This window comes from Mercenaria mercenaria, chromosome 17 (assembly GCF_021730395.1).
Source record: "Mercenaria mercenaria strain notata chromosome 17, MADL_Memer_1, whole genome shotgun sequence".
Taxonomy (NCBI): Eukaryota; Metazoa; Mollusca; class Bivalvia; order Venerida; family Veneridae; genus Mercenaria; species Mercenaria mercenaria.
This window is the reverse complement of record NC_069377.1, coordinates 19,442,249-19,462,341: the sequence shown is the minus strand read 5'-3', so window position 1 is coordinate 19,462,341 and position 20,093 is coordinate 19,442,249. Positions and strand designations below refer to the sequence as shown.

Genomic DNA, 20,093 nt, shown 5'->3' with positions numbered 1-20,093 from the left:
GGTTTGATTTGATACAAACTTCCAAAATATCTTCAGCAACAATAAATCTTGGATTCCATGACAAATCAGATCCAGTCAAAGGTTCCAGAGTTATTTTATATCTGATTACCTCCCCTGATTGGAATCAAAATGGATTTATATCAGTAAGTACTTACAGGACTTATTTGAAATTTCATTATTGTTATTAGTTGGACTGAGACAATCAGGGTAGATAACTATGTAACTATGGACTGATTTTATGTCAAATTACCTCCCTTTATTTCAAATTAAAATTGTTCTATCTCCATAACTACTGAAGATACTGATCTGAAATTTCATTTATGTCAACAGATTTATTTGGCAGATCCTTCTTTTGTCCACTTACAATATTTTTTTTTAGCTCACCTTTCACAAAGTGACAAGGTGAGCTTTTGTGATCACGCGGTGTCCGTCGTCCGTCCGTGCGTGCGTGCGTCCGTGCGTGTGTGCGTCCGTGCGTCCGTAAACTTTTGCTTGTGACCACTCTAGAGGTCACATTTTTCATGGAATCTTTATGAAAGTTGGTCAGAATGTTCATCTTGATGATATCTAGGTCAAGTTCGAAACTGGGTCACATGCCATCAAAAACTAGGTCAGTAGATCTAAAGATAGAAAAACCTTGTGACCTCTCTAGAGGCTATATATTTCACAAGATCTTCATGAAAATTGGTCAGAATGTTCACCTTGATGATATCTAGGTCAAGTTCGAAACTGGGTCACGTGCGGTCAAAAGCGAGGTCAGTAGGTCTAAAAATAGAAAAACCGTGTGACCTCTCTAGAGGCCATATATTTCACAAGATCTTCATGAAAATTGGTCAGAACGTTCACCTTGATGATATCTAGGTCAAGTTCGAAACTGGGTCATGTGCCATTTAAAACTAGGTCAGTAGGTCAAATAATAGAAAAACCTTGTGACCTCTCTAAAGGCCATATTTTTCATGGGATCTGTATGAAAGTTGGTCTGAATGTTCATCTTGATGATATCTTTGTCAAGTTCAAAACTGGGTCACATGCGGTCAAAAACTAGGTCAGTAGGTCTAAAAATAGAAAAACCTTGTGACCTCTCTAGAGGCCATATATTTCATGAGATCTTCATGAAAATTGGTCAGAATGTTCACCTTGATGATATCTAGGTCAGTTTCGAAAGTGGGTCACGTGCCTTCAAAAACAAGGTCAGTAGGTCAAATAATAGAAAAACCTTGTGACCTCTCTAGAGGCCATATTTTTTATGGGATCTGTATGAAAGTTGGTCTGAATGTTCATCTTGATGATATCTAGGTCAAGTTCGAAAGTGGGTCAGGTGCCATCAAAATCTAGGTCAGTAGGTCAAATAATAGAAAAACCTTGTGACCTCTCTAAAGGCCATACTTTTCATGGGATCTGTATGAAAATTGGTCTGAATGTTCATCTTGATGATATCTAGGTCAAGTTTGAAACAGGGTCATGTGCGGTCAAAAACTAGGTCAGTAGGTCTAAAAATAGGAAAACCTTGTGACCTCTCTAGAGGCCATACTTGTGAATGGATCTCCATAAAAATTGGTCAGAATGTTCACCTTGATGATATCTAGGCCAAATTTGAAACTGGGTCACGTGCCTTCAAAAACTAGGTCAATAGGTCAAATAATAAAAAAAACATTGTGACCTCTCTAGAGGCCATATTTTTCATGAGATCTTCATGAAAATTAGTGAGAATGTTCACCTTGATGATATCTAGGTAAAGTTCAAAACAGGGTCACATACCTTCGAAAACTAGGTCAATAGGTCAAATAATAGAAAAACCTTACGGCCTCTCTAGAGACCATATTTTTCAATGGATCTTCATGAAAATTGGTCAGAATTTTTATCTTGATAAAATCTAGGTCAAGTTCAAAACTGGGTCACATGAGCTCAAAAACAAGGTCACTGTGTCAAATAATAGAAAAAATGATGTCATACTCAAAACTGGGTCATGTGGGAAGAGGTGAGCGATTCAGGACCATCATGGTCCTCTTGTTTTAATTACTTCCCTTTTACGTTACTATAAATAGCTTATTTTTAGTGACTTTTTTATTATTGGCCGTAGGGAAAACACGAGACCAGTTTTCTGTGGTACAACATGGATGGTACCTTCAATTTTTAGGTGTATTTTAACATATCTATACCTTTTAAGAGTTTTTTTCTTTCTTTTTGGTTAAATTTCTTCCTTTTGTTGTTCCTGTCCTTTGGACTTAGATATTTTTTCTGAGGACCTTTTTTGTCCTCAAGTGCAATGATAACAGGTGAGCGATATAGGGCCATTATGGCCCTCTTGTTTTCAAATGCCATCCGAAAATAGAACAAAGGAAAACCCCAATTATTTTAACCAGTCAGAACTTGACATATCATTGGCTGTACAGCTATGCAAATGTTTGTCAGACGTGACATTTTTGATAATTTGTACATATTGATATATTTCAGTTGTAGACCCGAGCGTTATGAGTGTAATTATACCTGAGATAAATGAATGTCTTTGGTAAAAGCAGGAGAAATTCTGATATCTTGAAGAATTGTCCCCCGCCTTTTTAGCTCACCTGTCACATAGTGACAAGGTGAGCTTTTGTGATCACCCTTCGTCCGTCGTCCGTCGTCAGTCCATGCGTCCGTCCGTCAACAATTTCTTTGCTGCACGATAGTGTTTTCATTTATGATTTTATTTTAACCAAACTTGCACACAACTTGTATCACCATAAGATCACGGTTCTTTTCTTGAACTGGCCAGATCCCATTATGGGTTCCAGAGTTATGGCCCCTGAAGGGGCCAAAATTAGCTATTTTGACATTGTCTGCACAATAGCAGCTTTATTTATGATTAGATTTTTACCAAACTGGCACACAACTTGTATCACTATAAGATCTTGGTTCCTTTCTTAAACTGTCGAGATTCCTTAATGGGTTCCAGAGTGATGGCCCCTGAAAGGGCCAGAATTAGCTATTTTGACCTTGTCTTCACAATAGCAGCTTCATTTATGATTTGAATTTAATCAAATTTGCACAAAACTTGTATCACCATAAGATCTCGGTTCCTTTCTTGAACCGGCCAGATCCCATAATGGGTTCCAGAGTTATGACCCCTGAAAGGGCCAAAATTAGCTGTTTTGACCTTGTCTGCACAATAGCAGCTTCATTTATGATTTGATATTAACCAAACTTGCACACAACTTGTATCATCACAAAATCTTGCTGGCCAGATTCCATCATGGGTTCCAGAGTTATTGGCTATTTTGCCTTTTGCATCCATATGGAGACTTCATTTATGGTTTGATTTGATACAAACTTCCAAAATATCTTCAACAACAATAAATCTTGGATTCCATGACAAATCAGATCCAATCATAGGTTCCAGAGTTATTTTATATCTGATTACCTCCCCTGATTGGAATCAAAATGGATTTATATCAGTAAGTACTTACAGGACTTATTTGAAATTTCATTATTTTTATTAGTTGGACTGAGACAATCAGGGTAGATAACTATGTAACTATGGACTGATTTTATGTCAAATTACCTCCCTTTATTTCAAATTAAAATTGTTCTATCTCCATAACTACTGAAGATACTGATCTGAAATTTCATTTATGTCAACAGATTTATTTGGCAGATCATTGTTTTGTCCACTTACAAATTTTTTTTTTAATTACTTCCCTTTTATGTTATTATAAATAGCTTATTTTTAGTAACTTTTTTATTATTGGCTGTAGGGAAAACACAAGACCAGTTTTCTGTGGTACAACATGGATGGTACCTCCAATTTTTAGGTGTATTTTGACATATCTGTACCTTGTAAGAATTTTTTTTCTTTTTGGTTAAATTTCTTCCCTTTGTTGTTCCTGTCCTTTGGTAGATATTTTTTCTGAGGATCTTCTTGTCCTCAAGTGCAATGATAACAGGTGAGTGATATAGGGCCATCATGGCCCTCTTGTTTGAAGAGAAAAAAGGGGCATAGAAATAGGCTCCGTCCTTCCGTCTGTCACACTTCCTGTCCGGTCCATAACACTGCCATCCAAGAAGGGATTTTAAAATAACTTGGCATAAATGTTCTTTATAATGAGAAGTGTCATGCGCAAGACCCAAACCCCTAGATCCAAGGTCAAGGTCACACTTAGAGGTCAAAGGTTAACAGGATCAGTTTTGTGTCCGGTCCATAACTCTGCCGTTCATCAAGGGTTTTGAAATTACTTGGCACAAATGTTCTCCATATTTAGACAATGTCCAGACCCCTAGCTCCAAGGTCAAGGTCACACTTAGAGGTGAAAGGTTAACATGGTCCATCATAACTCTGCCATTCATCAAGGGATTTTGAAATTACTTGGCACAAATGTTCCCCATATTGAGACGATGTGTGATGCGCAAGACCCAGACCACTAGCTCCAAGGTCAAGGTCACACTTAGAGGTTAAAAGAGGTTAAACACTTAAAGGTTAACATGGTCTGTTTCTTGTCCGGTCCATAACTCAGCCATTCATCAAGGGATTTTGAAATTACTTGACACAAATGTTCCCCATAATGAGACAACATGTCATGTGGAAGACCCAGACCCTTAGCTCCAAGGTCAAGGTCACACTTAGAGGTTAAAGGTTAAAATGGTCTGTTTATACTAATTAAAAATGAAATTATGTTTTAAGTAAGATGATTGGTATATATATATATATATATATATATATATATATATATATATATAAAAGTTAATAACAATTGTAGATTTGTAGAATGCAAACCCAGGCACAAGTTATAACTTAATGGTTTGTTAAGGTAAATACAGTATTACTATGGTGGTAGCACATTAGGTTGATAAATAGTGCAGCTCTGCATTGATATGACCATCAGTGTAATTTTAAAACTTTTTCTGGTGTGTAATTTAAAACGAAGTTTTTTAGTACCATGCAAATGACATGCACTTCATTTGTTTATTAATTACCTGCCTTTAATATGATAAACTTTTTCATTATATTTTTATTTTTCCTTACCAATTTAAAGATGAAATTACATTAAATCTTTAAAATACAGATATTAGCATCTGAAAGCATTCACCATTTATAGATTTCCAGACATTTTCAAACTTCATAATGTCTTCATGAATTACATGTATATGATAAAGTTATCTTAAGTTAATGATTTATATACATTGTTAGTATATTGCCCTATTCTTAGAAGATGTTATGTTGGCATGCAGTATGTTTTTATGAAAAATGTCCCAAGGTGGGGGAGGTTGATAACTCTGTTACAAATCCTTGTTTAGCACAGAATCTGACTAGATGTTGTCTTTATGTTACAACGTTTAGCGAAGGGAGATCGAAAACAACACAGTACCTGATTTCCATTGTCACTGTGGCAAAATTTAGAGACACTTGATAGATTTTAATGAAATGAAACCTGTTCAATATGTCTGAAATATTTTTCATGCAACAGAGCACATGATCTGGTATTGTAGCAAATTGTATTAAGAGACCATTCTTTTAAGCAAGTCCTTTGGGCGGTCGTTTAATACAGTGTCTACTGTACTACTATTTTGGGATGTGTATCTCTGGCTGTGTTTGCTGTACTCATGAATTCCAAACTTTTGATTTTTACATATTTACAGCTTCTCTGTTGTTCAGGATTATGGAACGTTTTGGGTCAAAAAATCATCTGCAGCTTTAAGATATGCTCAGTCGATCACTCCCACTGATATCCCAACAACTGCAGTGACAGACTCTCTGACAGATGCTCCAACTAGTGGTCCCGTTGTTACACCTACAGATGAACCTACAGAGTCACCCTCATCCATGGTAATATGGCACATTTCCATTTATATATACTTGTTGATGAGATAATATAGCCATGTTGATGAGATAATATAGCCACATGGATAACCATGCTGTTCCTTAACCCTTATCATGCTGGACACGATTCAGTCAGTATCTTTTTGGTAAGCACCCCTTTTAACAGTTAGTGGTACTGTCTAAATTGAATGATGGAGGAGTTCATTATAGAAATTTAGCAGGGTAATGGTTAATTAAATCTATAAAACACTTTATCTCTTAAAATCAAGTAAATCATCAGTCAGGTAATTATTAAATAGAGGATATTACATGAGTGTCTTTTCATATTGAATTTATTAAATGAGTTGAATAAAATGCGAGTCTCTGCCAAGCATTTTATCAATTTTATTCGACGAGTTTAATGAATTCAATGTGGAAAGACACAAATGTAATATTTTTTTAGCTCACCAGAGCCAAAGGCTCACTCAGGGTGAGCTATTAGGATCACTCACCGTCCGTCATCCGTCGTCCGTTGTCCATAAACTTTTACTTCAAACGACATCTCCTCATAAACCCCTAGGCCAATTTCATCCAAATGTTCCTTGGGTGAAGCTCTACAAAAATTATTCAAAGAATTGAATTCCATGCAGAACTCTGCTTGCCATGGCAACCAAAAGGAAAAACTTTAAAAATCTTCTTCTCAAAAACCAGAAGCCCTAGAGCTAAGATATTTTGACCCCGCCCCAGGGGTCACTTGATTTTACATAGAAAAATCTTAAAAATTCCTTCTCAAAAACCAGAAGCCCTAGACCTTAGATATTTGACATGTAGCATTGCCTAGTGGACCTCTACCAAAGGTGTTCAAATCATGACCCCGGGGTCAAAATTGACCCCGCCCCAGGGGTCACTTGATTTTACATTGATTTTTATAGGAAAATCTTCAAAATTTTAAAAAAAATAAACCAGAAGGCCTAGAGCTTAGATATTTGACATGTAGCATTGCCTAGTAGACCTCTACAAAATTTGTTCAAATCATGACCCCCATTTTGACCCCGCCCCTGGGGTCACTTGAAGTTGATTTTACATAGGAAAATCTTCAAAAAATTTCTAAAAATAAACCAGAAGGCCTTGAGCTTAGATATTTCACATGTATTATTGCCTAGTAGACCTCTGAAAAATTATTCAAATCATGACCCCTAGGGTCAAATTGACCCCGCCCCATGGGGTTACTAGATTGTACATAGAAAAATCTTCAAAATTTTCTAAAAATAAACCAAAAGGCCTAGAGCTTAGATATTTGACAGGTAGCATTGCCTAGTGGACCTCTACAAAATTTGTTCAAATCATGACCCCACCCAAGTAGAGTTGGGGCGATTTCGTCGATGCATCGGTGAATTATGATTTTTGCTTTAACTATATAGTATCACGATACAATGCCCGGGTATCGATACAGGATAATACTCGATCACATATGTATTATAGTAACAACCACAACTGTCATTGCGCCATTTTGGTAAAGGGAAACTACTCTCCGCACTTTTTGTCTTCACTAAAATCTAAGACCGCCGTTACATTCCATTAAAGGTCGTGTGGTTTTATATTTCTTTTAAACAAAACTAGTTTCATAATAATTTAATGAAATATATAAAAAAAACACAAATATTTTGATACTAATTAAAGATAAAGTATTATCTTTAACCGAGATCAAACTGTGAATAACAAAATTGACACGAGGTGACACGCTAATTGCCGATCGAAAACAACATCCATTATTGAAAAAAAGAAGCCAGTTTGCAACAGTGGTGTGGGAGACATATTGATTTACTCCAGTCTGTGTGTGTGTGTGTCTTTATGTCTGTGTGTCTGTCACAAAGCTTGTCTGCACTCTTTAAGTCGAACATTTCTCATGTGATCTTCACCAAACTTGAACAAAATGTGTTTGACCATAAGACCTCAGCCAAGTTCGATAACTAGCTAAATCGGCCAAGACACTTCGGAATTATGGCCCTTGACAATAATTTATGAATCACCTAGATGCATAAAAATGCTGAAGTCTTCATTCTCAAACATGCACCAAAAACCTTTCATCTTGTCCGCACTCTAAGTCAAACATTTCGTATCCGATCTTCACCAAACTTGAACAAAATGTGTTTGCAAATAAGACCTTGGCCAAGTTCGATAACTAGCCAAATCGGTTAAGACACTTCGAAATTATGGCCCTTGACAATAACTAATGAATCACCTAGACTCATAAAAATGCTGAAGTCTTCATTCTCAAACATGCACCAAAAACCATTCATCTTGTCCAGACTCCAAGTCAAACATTTTTTATCCGATCTTCACCAAACTTGAACAAAATGTGTTAACCAATAAGACCTTGGCCAAGTTCGATAACTAGCCCAGGGTCTTCGGAATTATGACCCTTAAAATAATAAATGAATCACCTAGACTCATAAAAATGCTGAAGTCTTCATTCTCAAACATGCGCCAAAAACCATTCATCTTGTCCGCATTCTAAGTCAAACATTTCACATGCAGTCTTCACCAAACTTGAACAAAATGTGTCTCGGCCAAGTTTGATAACTAGCCAAATCAACTCAGGCACTTAGGAATTATGGCCCTTGAATTACCAAAAATCAGCTTTTTTACACTTGTCTGCACTCTAACTCGAATATTTCTCATCCGATCTTCACCAAACTTAAACAAAAAGTGTATGACCATAATTCCTCTCCCAGGTTCGATAACTATCAAAATTGGCATAGGCACTTTAGAATTATGGCCCTTGAATTACTGAAAATCAGCCATTTTACTCTTCAAAGGTATATTTGTTGTGACTAAACAGTATAAAAACACTGACTTAGTGTTTAGATGATTAGGCAGTTGTGGGAGACATGCGCTTTTCTCAAAAGTAGCTCTAGTTACAATCATTATTTTGTTTGCTTTAAATGAATTTATGTGTGATTGGCCGGTTACGATTTATAGCATTATTTTTTGTTACTGCCGAGGCTTAGTAAAAAAATCCTTTGATTAAGCAGAAATTGTAAGTATTGAACAACTGTGATGACAGAAAAGAAACTATATAAACACAGTTATTTTATCAAGAAGTTAAATTCTAACTTCGTTTTCCATATATGTCACCAGTTTTCGCGACTGTGATTTTTGGAGATTTCTAGTGCACTCTTAATGATAAGTTTATAAAAAGGCTGCATTCAAGAAAAATATGACATCTGTTGCAAAAGCAGCTCTTAGTTTGGAACATTTTTCGAGAATAAAACTTTTAGAAGACTAGTGTCAAATCCCACCCACTTTTAGGCAGTGTTAAAATGTGATCTGCCTAAGAAAAAATTTCAAAAAGCTTCAAAACCCCTTTTATAAATGGCAAATAATTATAAAAATTATAAGTTAACAAAACTTGATACAGTGTAACTTCCGAAAACCAAACGACCTCCGGACCAACCCAAAAGTTCGGTATTTGGAAGTTTCCGGAATTCAGAAGTTTGAAAATTTGTAGGCAAAGTGGACGTGGTGCACAAGAGTTATATTTTCTTATATGTAGGATAAAGGAGATTATTATCCTTTATAAGTTAATATATAGTAATTAATTAATTGATTGATTAATTATTTAATTACAAACACTAAGGATAATAAATATATAACAAATATAAAAAACTACATATTTATAATAATAGCAGTTATGCAAATATTTTCCACTTAATTTTACCATCTCTTTGAGTCCTGAGTTTGTCAATATTTAATTAATGTTGAATTCAGAAGTTCCAGTTTTCAGAGGTTAAAAATATATAGAAATAAGAACAGAAAAAAACGGGACCTTGAGTTTCATGCGGTTTTCAAAGGTTTCCGGTTTTCAGAAGGTCCGGTTTTCGGAAGTTACACTGTATCTTTAAATAGATTTTGGAAGGGTAGAAAGATTAGAAAAAAAAAAAATTCTGGCGTGTTATAAGTACTTTGGTAGTCCTGCAGTACAAGAGCATCAATGCTATGCGCTTTACAGTTGACTTATTGGCTTTATAATTTTATTGTTTCTGAAAATGTTGTAGCTCAGAGAAAAAATACCTGGGTGTGATGCCTGAATAATGTTGTTTATGGTTGGCAGAACTCATGATCAGAGTAAAAAATTTACAGAATTCAGGTTTGGGTCAGTAAAGTTGAAAAAAATGTTTGTATTTAATCATGCGAAATTCTCCCCTTGCATGGACCCTGGCCCCAGTCCCAAAAAGCAAGTGAGCTCTGAGGCTTAAGTCTGTAAACTCAGATTAAAACTGCATTCATTCAATATGTGTAAGTATCGTGATACTTATCGCGATACAACCAAAAGTATCGTGATAATATCGCGATACATTTTCAGGGGCGATACCCAACTCTACACCCCAGGGGTCACTTGATTTTACATAGGAAAATCTTCAAACATTTTCTTAAAATAAACCAGAAGGCGTAGATCTTAGATATTTGACGTGTAGCATTGCCTAGTAGACTTCTACAAAATTTGTTCAAATCGTGACCCCCGGGGTCAAATTGACCCCGCCCTATGGGGTTACTTGATTGTACATAGAAAAATCTTCAAAATTGTCTAAAAATAAACCAGAAGGCCTAGAGCTTAGATATTTGACATGTAGCATTGCCTAGTGGACCTCTACAAAATTTGTTCAAATCTTGACCTCCCCCGCCCCAATTGACCCAGCCCCAGGGGTACTTGATTGTACATAGGGAAAACTTCATAAATTTCTTAATAATATAAAACAGAAGGCCTAGATCTTAGATATTTGATATATAACATTGCCTAGTAGACTTCTACAAACTTTGTTCAAATCATGGCCCCCGGGATAAAATTGGCCCAGTCCCAGGGGTTACTTGATTTTACATCGGAAAATCTTCCCAAAAATTTCTAAAAATCATCAGTTTGACATTTGAAACATGTAGCACATATTTCTCAGGTGAGCGATCCAGAGTCATCATGACCCTCTTGTTTATCATATGTTAGCTTTTTAGCTCACCAGAGAACGTAGCTATTGTAACCAGTCTTTGTCTGGCGCGTGTTTGCATGCGGCGTCTGTTGTTCATCAACATAAATTTTGCCTTGTGAACACTTGAGACAACAGTTGTGACCCAATATTTATGAAACTTGGTCTGAATGTTTGTCTTGATGATCTCTAGGTCAGTGTCAAAACTGGGTCATGTGGGGTCAAAAATTAGGTTAGTAGGCCAGATCAAAGGAAAAACTTGTGAACACTCTAGAGGTCACAGTTGTCACTCAATCTTTATGAAACTTGGTCAGAATATTTGTCTTGATGATCTCTAGGTCAAGTTTAGCCAGTTTGTCTACCTCTTCATTGCCTGCAAGTCCACAATAGGATGGAGTCCACTGAAGTGCTACTTTGCAGGTTATACTCAGGCTCTGCACCTTTTATCAAATTTGCATTCAACTTGTATTGGCATAATATCTTGGTTCCTTTTGAAAACTGGCCAGATCCCATCATGGGTTCAAGAGTTATGGCCCCTTAAAGGGTCAGAATATGCTACTTTTGGCTTGTGAACATGATAGAGACCACATTTTGCAATCAACGCTAATAAAACTTGCACTCAACTCGTATTGGCATAATATCTCAGTTCCTTTTGAAAACTGGCCAGATCCAATCATGGGTTCAAGAGTTATGGCCCCTTTGAGAGCCAAAATTTGCTATTTTCAGCATGCGAACACAATAGAGACCACATTTTGCAATCAACTTTTACCAAACTTGCACACAACTTGTATTGGCATAATATCTCAGTTCCTTTCGAAAACTGGCCAGATCCAATCATATCATGGGTTCCAGAGTTATGGCCCCTTAAACGGCCAAAATATACTACTTTTGGCTTGTGAACACGATAGAGACCACATTTTCCAATCAATTTTAATCAAACTTCCACTTCACTTGTATTGGCATAATATCTCGGTTCCTTTTGAAAACAGGCCAGATCCCATCATGGGTTCAAGAGTTATGGCCCCTTTAAGAGCCAAAATTTACTATTTTTGGCTTGCAAACACAACAGTGACCACATTTTGCAATCAACTTTTACCAAATTTGCACTTAACTTGTATTGGCATGATATCTCGGTTCCTTTCCAAAACTGGCCAGATCCCATCATGGGTTCCAGAGTTATGGCCCCTTAATGGGCCAAAATTAGCTGTTTTTGGCCCTACTTTCTTGTTTTTAGCTCACCTGTCACATAGCTTTTGTGATCGCCCTTCGTCCTTCGTGTCTGTCCGTCCATCCGTTCACAATTTCCTCATGAACAGGATAGAGACCACATTTTGTATTTGTTCATTCAAACTTGCACACAACTTGCATGGGGATAATATCTCGGTTCCTTTCGAAAACTGGCCTGATCCCATCATGGGTTCCAGAGTAATGGCCCCTTAAAGGGCCATCATTTGCTATATTTTGGCTTGTGAACATGATAGAGACCACATTTTGCAATCAATTTTTATCAAACTTGCACACAAGTTGTACTGGCATAATATCTCGGTTCCTTTCCAAAACTGGCCAGATCCCATCATGGGTTCCAGAGTTTTGGCCCCTTAAAGGGCCAAAATTTGCTATTTTTGGCTTGTGAACAACAACATTTTCCAATCAACTTTAATCAAACTTGCACACAACTTGTACTGGCACAATATCTCGATTCCTTTTGAAAACTGGCCAGATCCCATCATGGGTTCCAGAGTTGTGGCCCCTTACAGGTCCAAAATTTGCTATTACGGCTTTTGCAGCCATATAGAGACTTCATTTATCGGTTGATTTGATACAAACTTGCAAAATATCTTCAACAACAATAAATCTTGGATTCCATGAATGTGTCAGAACTAATTATATGTACCGGAGTTATTTTATATCTGATAACCTCCCCTGATTTTAATCAAAATGTATTGATATTAGTAAGTACTTACTGTGAAATCATTAATATTCGTGGGGGACTAATTTTCGTTGATTTCGTGGTTGAGTCAATCCACGAAATTTTATCCCAACGAACAAGTAAAATCCTATTCATTTCATGTTCAAAAGTTGAAATCCACGAATTCATATCCCCACGAAATTGCTGTTTTGACCAAAACCACTAAATTTCATGCCCTTGAAATTTAATGATTTTACAGTATAGGGCTCATTTGAAATTTCATTATTGTCATTAGTTGGACTGAGACAATCTGGGTAGGTAACTTTGGACTGATTTTATGTCAAATTACCTCCCTTTATTTCAAACAAAAATGGTTATATCTCCGTAAGGCCTTTATTTTTTTATTCTTCATTTTACAAACCCGCCGCTCAAAAAAGGCGTTCTTAGAAAAAAAATAAAATTGAAAAAACAAGATTTTTTTATTTCCTCTGCTGGTACTTCGTACAGATGGAAGCAAAAAATGCGTTGTGGCCGCTGAGAAATAAAAAGTTATCCGTGTACCGCATTCCGTATACAGTCCAATAGTCAGTGCCTAATATTACTTTAACCAATCAAATTGTACCTAACATACCGTATTTTCCCGAATTAAGGCCCCCCCTCTAATTAACGCCCCCCACCCGTTTTGGAGGGGAAAAAAAGTCAACAAGAATGAAAAAAAATCACCTACCTCATTTTTAGCTCATCTGATTTTTTGAAAAAAAATGATGAGTTATTGTCATCACTTGAGCGGTTGTCGGCGTCGGCGTCGGCGTCTGCGTCGGCGTTGCCTGGTTAAGTTTTATGTTTAGGTCAGCTTTTCTCCTAAACTATCAAAGCTATTGCTTTGAAACTTGGAATACTTGTTCACCATCATAAGCTGACCCTGTATAGCAAGAAACAGAACTCCATCTTGCTTTTTGCAAGATTTATGGCCCCTTTTGTACTTAGAAAATACCAGATTTCTTGGTTAAGTTTTATGTTTAGGTCAACTTTTCTCCTAAACTATCAAAGCTATTGCTTTGAAACTTGGAATACTTGTTCACCATCATAAGCAGACCCTGTACATCAAGAAACATAACTCCAGCTTGCTTTTTGCAAGATTTATGGCCCCTTTTGTACTTAGAAAATATCAGATTTCTTGGTTAAGTTTTATGTTTAGGTCATCTTTTCTCCTAAACTATCAAAGCTATTGCTTTGAAACTTGGAATACTTGTTCACCATCATAAGCAGACCCTGTACATCAAGAAACATAACTCCATCTTGCTTTTTGCAAGATTTATTGCCCCTTTTGGACTTAGAAACTTTTTTTTTTATGGTTAAGTTTTATGTTTAGGTCAGCTTTTATCCTAAACTATCAAAGCTATTGCTTTAAAACTTGCAACACTTGTTCACCATCATAAGTTGACCCTGTACAGCAAGAAACATAACTCCATCCTGCTTTTTGCAAGATTTATGGCCCCTTTTGGACTTAGAAAATATCAGATATCTTGGTTAAGTTTTATGTTTAAGTCAACTTTTCTCCTAAACTATCAAAGCTATTGCTTTGAAACTTGGAATACTTGTTCACCATCATAAGCAGACCCTGTACATCAAGAAACATAACTCCATCTTGCTTTTTGCAAGATTCATTGCCCCTTTTGGACTTAGAAACTTTTTTTTTATGGTTAAGTTTTATGTTTAGGTCATCTTTTATCCTAAACTATCAAAGCTATTGCTTTAAAACTTGCAACACTTGTTGACCATCATAAGCTGACCCTGTACAGCAAGAAACATAACTCCATCCGGCTTTTTGCAATAATTATTGCCCCTTTTGGACTTAGAAAATCATTTTCTTGGTTGAGTATTATGTTTAAGTCAACTTTTCTCATAAACTATCAAAGCTATTGCTTTAAAACTTGCAACAGTTTTTCACCATCATAAGTGGACACTGAACATTAAGAAACATAACTCTATCCTGCTTTTTGCAAGAATGATGGCCCTTTTTAGACTTAGAAAATCATGGGTAGGACAATATTTCTATTACACAAAAAAAATCAGATGAGCGTCAGCACCCGCAAGGCGGTGCTGTTGTTATAAGTCCACATAATAAGTAATTTACAGTAAGTATCCAATGTATAGAGAATTAAACACACTTTTAAACAGTACATGTACCGTAAATCCAAAACGTTTATACTAAGTACGGTACGTATCCAATCATCAAATAGAAAATTAAACGGCAAATCCATTTTTGATTTGTTTTTGCACCACCCGCGCACAAGCTTCCTGTCGACTTTAAACAGATTTGCAGCAAAGTGTTAACCTTTTCTTCGGCAGTTTTAATAACTTTTAATTTAAAAGCCGACACATAAGCAGCGTGTCAAACCACTGACATTGTGTATTGCTACCCGCATGTACTAAGGAAAATATTATCGGAGTACACAGCTGTTTGGGTATGATGACGTAATGTGTAATGTCGCGAGCGTGTCACGGAATACATGAAGTACCGTATTTATATGCATTATTTTAAGACACACTGCATTAAATTGGATGCCAAATAATTACGTTTTGGGGGAATTAAACAACACAGAAACACTTTACAGTTGGTTTGAACGATGTTTTTAAGTTTTGCAAAAATTTAAATTTTTTTTTTTTTTACCTCAAATGAACGCCCCCTCTTTGGAAAATGTAACGCCCCCGGGGGCGTTTATCTGGGAAAATACGGTAAAATGGAATAGGCTTGACAGCTGACGGTTGAAATTGATAGTAAAAAAGGAAATCTTTCGTAAAAATTACGAATGAATGCAAAACTGGCGATGTTGTAACCGAACATGTGCCTCACGGCTTGAGAATGCGGAATGTCACGTAGACCTGATTAAAGTAACATAATGAGAAAGGTATCGTCTTGGAAAATTTATGTTAGTACAAGTGAAAATGTTTCCTGAAATATTACTTTTTGCTGTAATGGTAAATCATTTTATCACATGTGTCACAGGCTTAAAGATATGTCAAATATAAATGATGATGAATCTATGAATTTTAGAATTTTAGTGATAGAAGTTCTTTCACTGAAGCAGGGTTCTCACTAGCAATTTCAAGTTGCAGTTTCAAAGCTGAAAAAGTTGCAGTCCCAACTACTGACTAGACCTGACAGACAGGCTTAAACTTTCGTCAAAACACAGGCCTCTATTGTACTGTCAAATTAAGTGTAGACCGACAGACATTTTGTAATCACAATTATTCACCCAAATATTGTTAAGGTGAGATGAAAAGGTAAATGTAAAAGAGGTAAAATGTAGTCAAAAATTAATGTATGACAAAATCACCCCTTGGGCAATTTTAGTGATAGAAGTTCTTTCACTGAAGCAGGGTTCTCACTAGCAATTTCAAGTTGCAGTCCTGGGACTCCCAAAGCTGAAAAAGTTGCAGCTCCAACTACTGACTAGACCTGACAGACAGGCTTAAACTTTCGTCAAAACACAGGCCTCTATTGTACTGTCAAATTAAGTGTAGACCGACAGACATTTTGTAATCACAATTATTCACCCAAATATTGTTAAGGTGAGATGAAAAGGTAAATGTAAAAGAGGTAAAATGTAGTCAAAAATTAATGTATGACAAAATCACCCCTTGGGCAATTTTAGTGATAGAAGTTCTTTCACTGAAGCAGGGTTCTCACTAGCAATTTCAAGTTGCAGTCCTGGGACTCCCAAAGCTGAAAAAGTTGCAGCTCCAACTACTGACTAGACCTGACAGACAGGCTTAAACTTTCGTCAAAACACAGGCCTCTATTGTACTGTCAAATTAAGTGTAGACCGACAGACATTTTGTAATCACAATTATTCACCCAAATATTGTTAAGGTGAGATGAAAAGGTAAATGTAAAAGAGGTAAAATGTAGGCAAAAATTAATGTATGACAAAATCCCCCCTTGGGCACTTCCCCCCCCCCCCCCACACCCCCAACCTCCCTGCTGTTTCTGGTCTTCCTGGACGATATCCTGTGAAATTATCAAGGTGGACAAAATCCCCCTTGTGAAAATACCAAGTTGGACAAAATTCCTCATGATAATTTTTTTCTTTACCTTTTTATTTCAGAATGGGAACGTATATAAACATACATTGAAAAAATAAAATATATGAACGATTATACTTTTATTTTAATACTTATTAAGAGCATAACGTTAAAACATTCGGTCTAAAATATTTTAAGAATGCACAGTATGTCTATGATCAACATATTAATAAATGCTTCTTCAGTAACAATAAAAATAAACATCAGCGATTTTGCAGAAAAATAATCACGTTACTAAGACCGACATCGACAGCATCTTAAAATTACTCAGCATTCATAATTAAGCCTAATTATCACTTTTTATAAAAACATCTTGAAAACTGCCTGGTAATTAGTACGTGAGAAAACAATCAAAGTTACTTCAAAAACCACGTAATCCGTCATTAACAATTAGAAATTGTCACCTATGCAATCACGCCGACAATCACATGTATTCGAGCTGATTATACATATGCCGCCTGTCTCGCGGTGTACTGGAAATGGGCAACGCTGATTGGCTATACGCGGCTATCGGTGACAAGCGAGTAACTCCGCCCACATGTTTTGCTCTCGAGTCAAACCTTGTGTATTCACAGGTTTACGTAATCAGTTAATTTTCATTCGTCTCACTGCAGAAACGTGTGTCCGGGGACTCTCAAGCTGCAATAAACAGGCGTATACCGGGACCAATTATGCGTACAGGGACGCCAATTTTGGCGTTTCCGAGAACCCTGCTGAAGGACTATAGCTTAAAAATGAGAGTTTGCAGTCTGTTATGGAAAGCAATACTGGTCTTTCCCAGGAACAATGTTTTGTATTGAATGGAACTATAGAGCTGTACTGTACTGTACCTGCGCTGAAAACTAACAAAAATGTTCTATCTGAAGTAGCCATGGTGAGCCCCAAGGACCCTTCACACTAGGGTGTCCTTGCTAACCAACCATTTTCAAAGTTAATATATATATATTTATGACAATAACTTTGAAGGAATGGTTGGAGAGAAGTTTCAGAAATGATACCTAGTACAAAATTATAGATTTGTAAAATTTGTATATAAAGCAAAAGTTTATATTAACCATTTGATGTAATTCTTGAATTAAAGATTTTCAAAAGAAAAAATTATTCTAAGAAACTGAAACAACCCAATGCGATTGTGAGCCTAGGTTTACTTGCATTAACCTTTACCCTGCTATTATTTGGCAGATCTCCTTTGTACTTACAATAATTTTTTTTTTGAATTATTTCCCTTTTAGGCCAACATTTTTTTATTTTCTGGTTTAAGGGAGATTTTTCAAAAAATTTGGGTCGGGGGGACAAATAAAAATAAAAATTAAAAGTCCGAATTTTGAGCAGTCAACCAAATAAATAAAAATAAAATGTCCAAAAGGATACATTTTTTTTTATTTTTTGTAAACCACAGAAAACGAAAGCTTGCAAGCTTCAATTGCACACTAACAAATGAACTTTTCTGAACTGGTTTATATCTCATCATCTCAGTATACTGTTGCTTTTTTATGTGCAGCTTGTATGAATAATGCCATTTTCAAAGTCACCAAGGATATGCAGTATTTTTGTTTTTGTATGTATCTATTTTGTAGTAAAATTAGGCAACTTGTGGAAACATTTTTCATAATAAAATATGCATATACCACAGTTGACATTGTCATATCATAAGAACACTGCATAACGTTTATTGTACAAACATGAATAAAAACTGCTATTAAAATGGGGATCCGATATGCAATGACTACTTTATATTACATGTAGCTAACTGGATATGCAGTCTCAAAAGACAGGCATTATCATACTAGAAATGAATAATTACAAACTGATAAATATTTATAAATGAACACTGGCTTTAAAATTAAATTGCTTTGGTTAAGTTTCAGTGGCTTTAATATTGTTTTATATTTTGCCGACTGTCAGTGCCACCTTATAATTTGTATGACAAGCCAAAACAATCTGAATTTTGGTTCAGCTAAAATATGTACAAAATAACAACCTTATAGGTTAATGTTCAAACAACATTATCGGAGATTTATAAGATTCTTCACTGAGATGGGACTTGGAATTAGTAAGTTATGAGTCTGAAAAAAAAACAACATTTATTACTGGATATGTCACTATGTGTTCCTCAGTGTCAAAGGCACATGTGGTGTGTAGTGTTTGAGCATACTTTCAAAGGGTCCTCTTACAGATTTTATTGGTATACTTTTAAAAATGAACATGAGAATATTGCTGGGAGTTTCATGTTTGATAATTATCTTTTGAGTTACAGTACCTGGATAGTCAACCTAATTTGACCGGATCCTAGGAAATATTGAGAAAATCTTTTCATATGGCCAATATCTCCACTCGGATTAGATTGCCCGTCACAAATAATAAACAACTATTAATCTGACTGTCAAGTAATTTTGACCAGTTTGAATCTTTTATCACATTTATCATTGTCAAGCTTTTGCAGGCACATGTGTCATTTTACATTGAAATTGCACTTTCTTTAAACAGAACTGAAAATTGTGGTATTAGTGATTTTTTTCTTCTCTTACCCTCAAGACTTCAAAGTAAAAAAATGTGTTTAGCAAGTTGATACTCACTTTTGCTCTTTCATTTTGCCATTTCTTTGGTTTCTTTCCTTTTTAGCTCACCTGAGCACAAAGTGCTCAGGGTGAGGTATTGTGATCGCTCACCGTCCGGCGTCCGTCCGTCCGTCCGTCCGTCCGTCCGTCCGTCCGTCGTCCGTCCACACTTTCCTTTAAACAACATCTCCTCCTAAACCAACAGGCCAATTTTGATGAAACTTCACAGGGATGTTCCTTGGATGGCCCCCTTTCAAAATTGTTCAAAGAATTGAATTCTATGCAGAACACTGGTTGCCATGGCAACCGAAAGGAAAAACTTTAAAAATCTTCTTCTCAAAAACCAGAAGACCTAGAGCTTAGATATTTGGTGTGAAGCATTGCCTAGTGGACCTCTACCAAGTTTGTTCAAATCATGACCCGGGGTCAAAATTGACCCCGCCCCAGGGGTCACTTGATTTTACATAAGAAAATCTTAAAAAATCTTCTTCTCAAAAACCAGAAGCCTTAGAGCTTAGATATTTGACATGTAGCATTGCCTAGTGGACCTCTACTAAAATTGTTCAAATCATGACCCCGGGGTCAAAATTGACTCTGCCCCAGGGGGCACTTGATTTTACATAGGAAAATCTTCAAAAAATTTCTAAAAATAAACCAGAAGGCCTAAAGCTTAGATATTTCACATGTAGCATTGCCTAGTGGACCTCTACAAAATTTGTTCAAATCATGGCCCCCGGGGTCAAAATTGACCCCGCCCCAGGGGTCACTTGATTTTACATAAGAAA

The 20,093-nt window shown here is 36.2% G+C and overlaps 1 protein-coding gene across 1 annotated transcript in view; it reads left to right on the top strand.

The window, feature by feature from the left end:
- LOC123535601 (uncharacterized) overlaps positions 1–20,093 on the top strand; it is a 251,998-nt gene that overhangs the window by 18,529 nt on the left and 213,376 nt on the right. Inside the window, exon 4 of the mRNA XM_045318314.2 lies at positions 5,614–5,800. Coding sequence (XP_045174249.2) covers positions 5,614–5,800 — 187 coding nt within the window. The remainder of the gene's footprint in view (positions 1–5,613; positions 5,801–20,093) is intronic.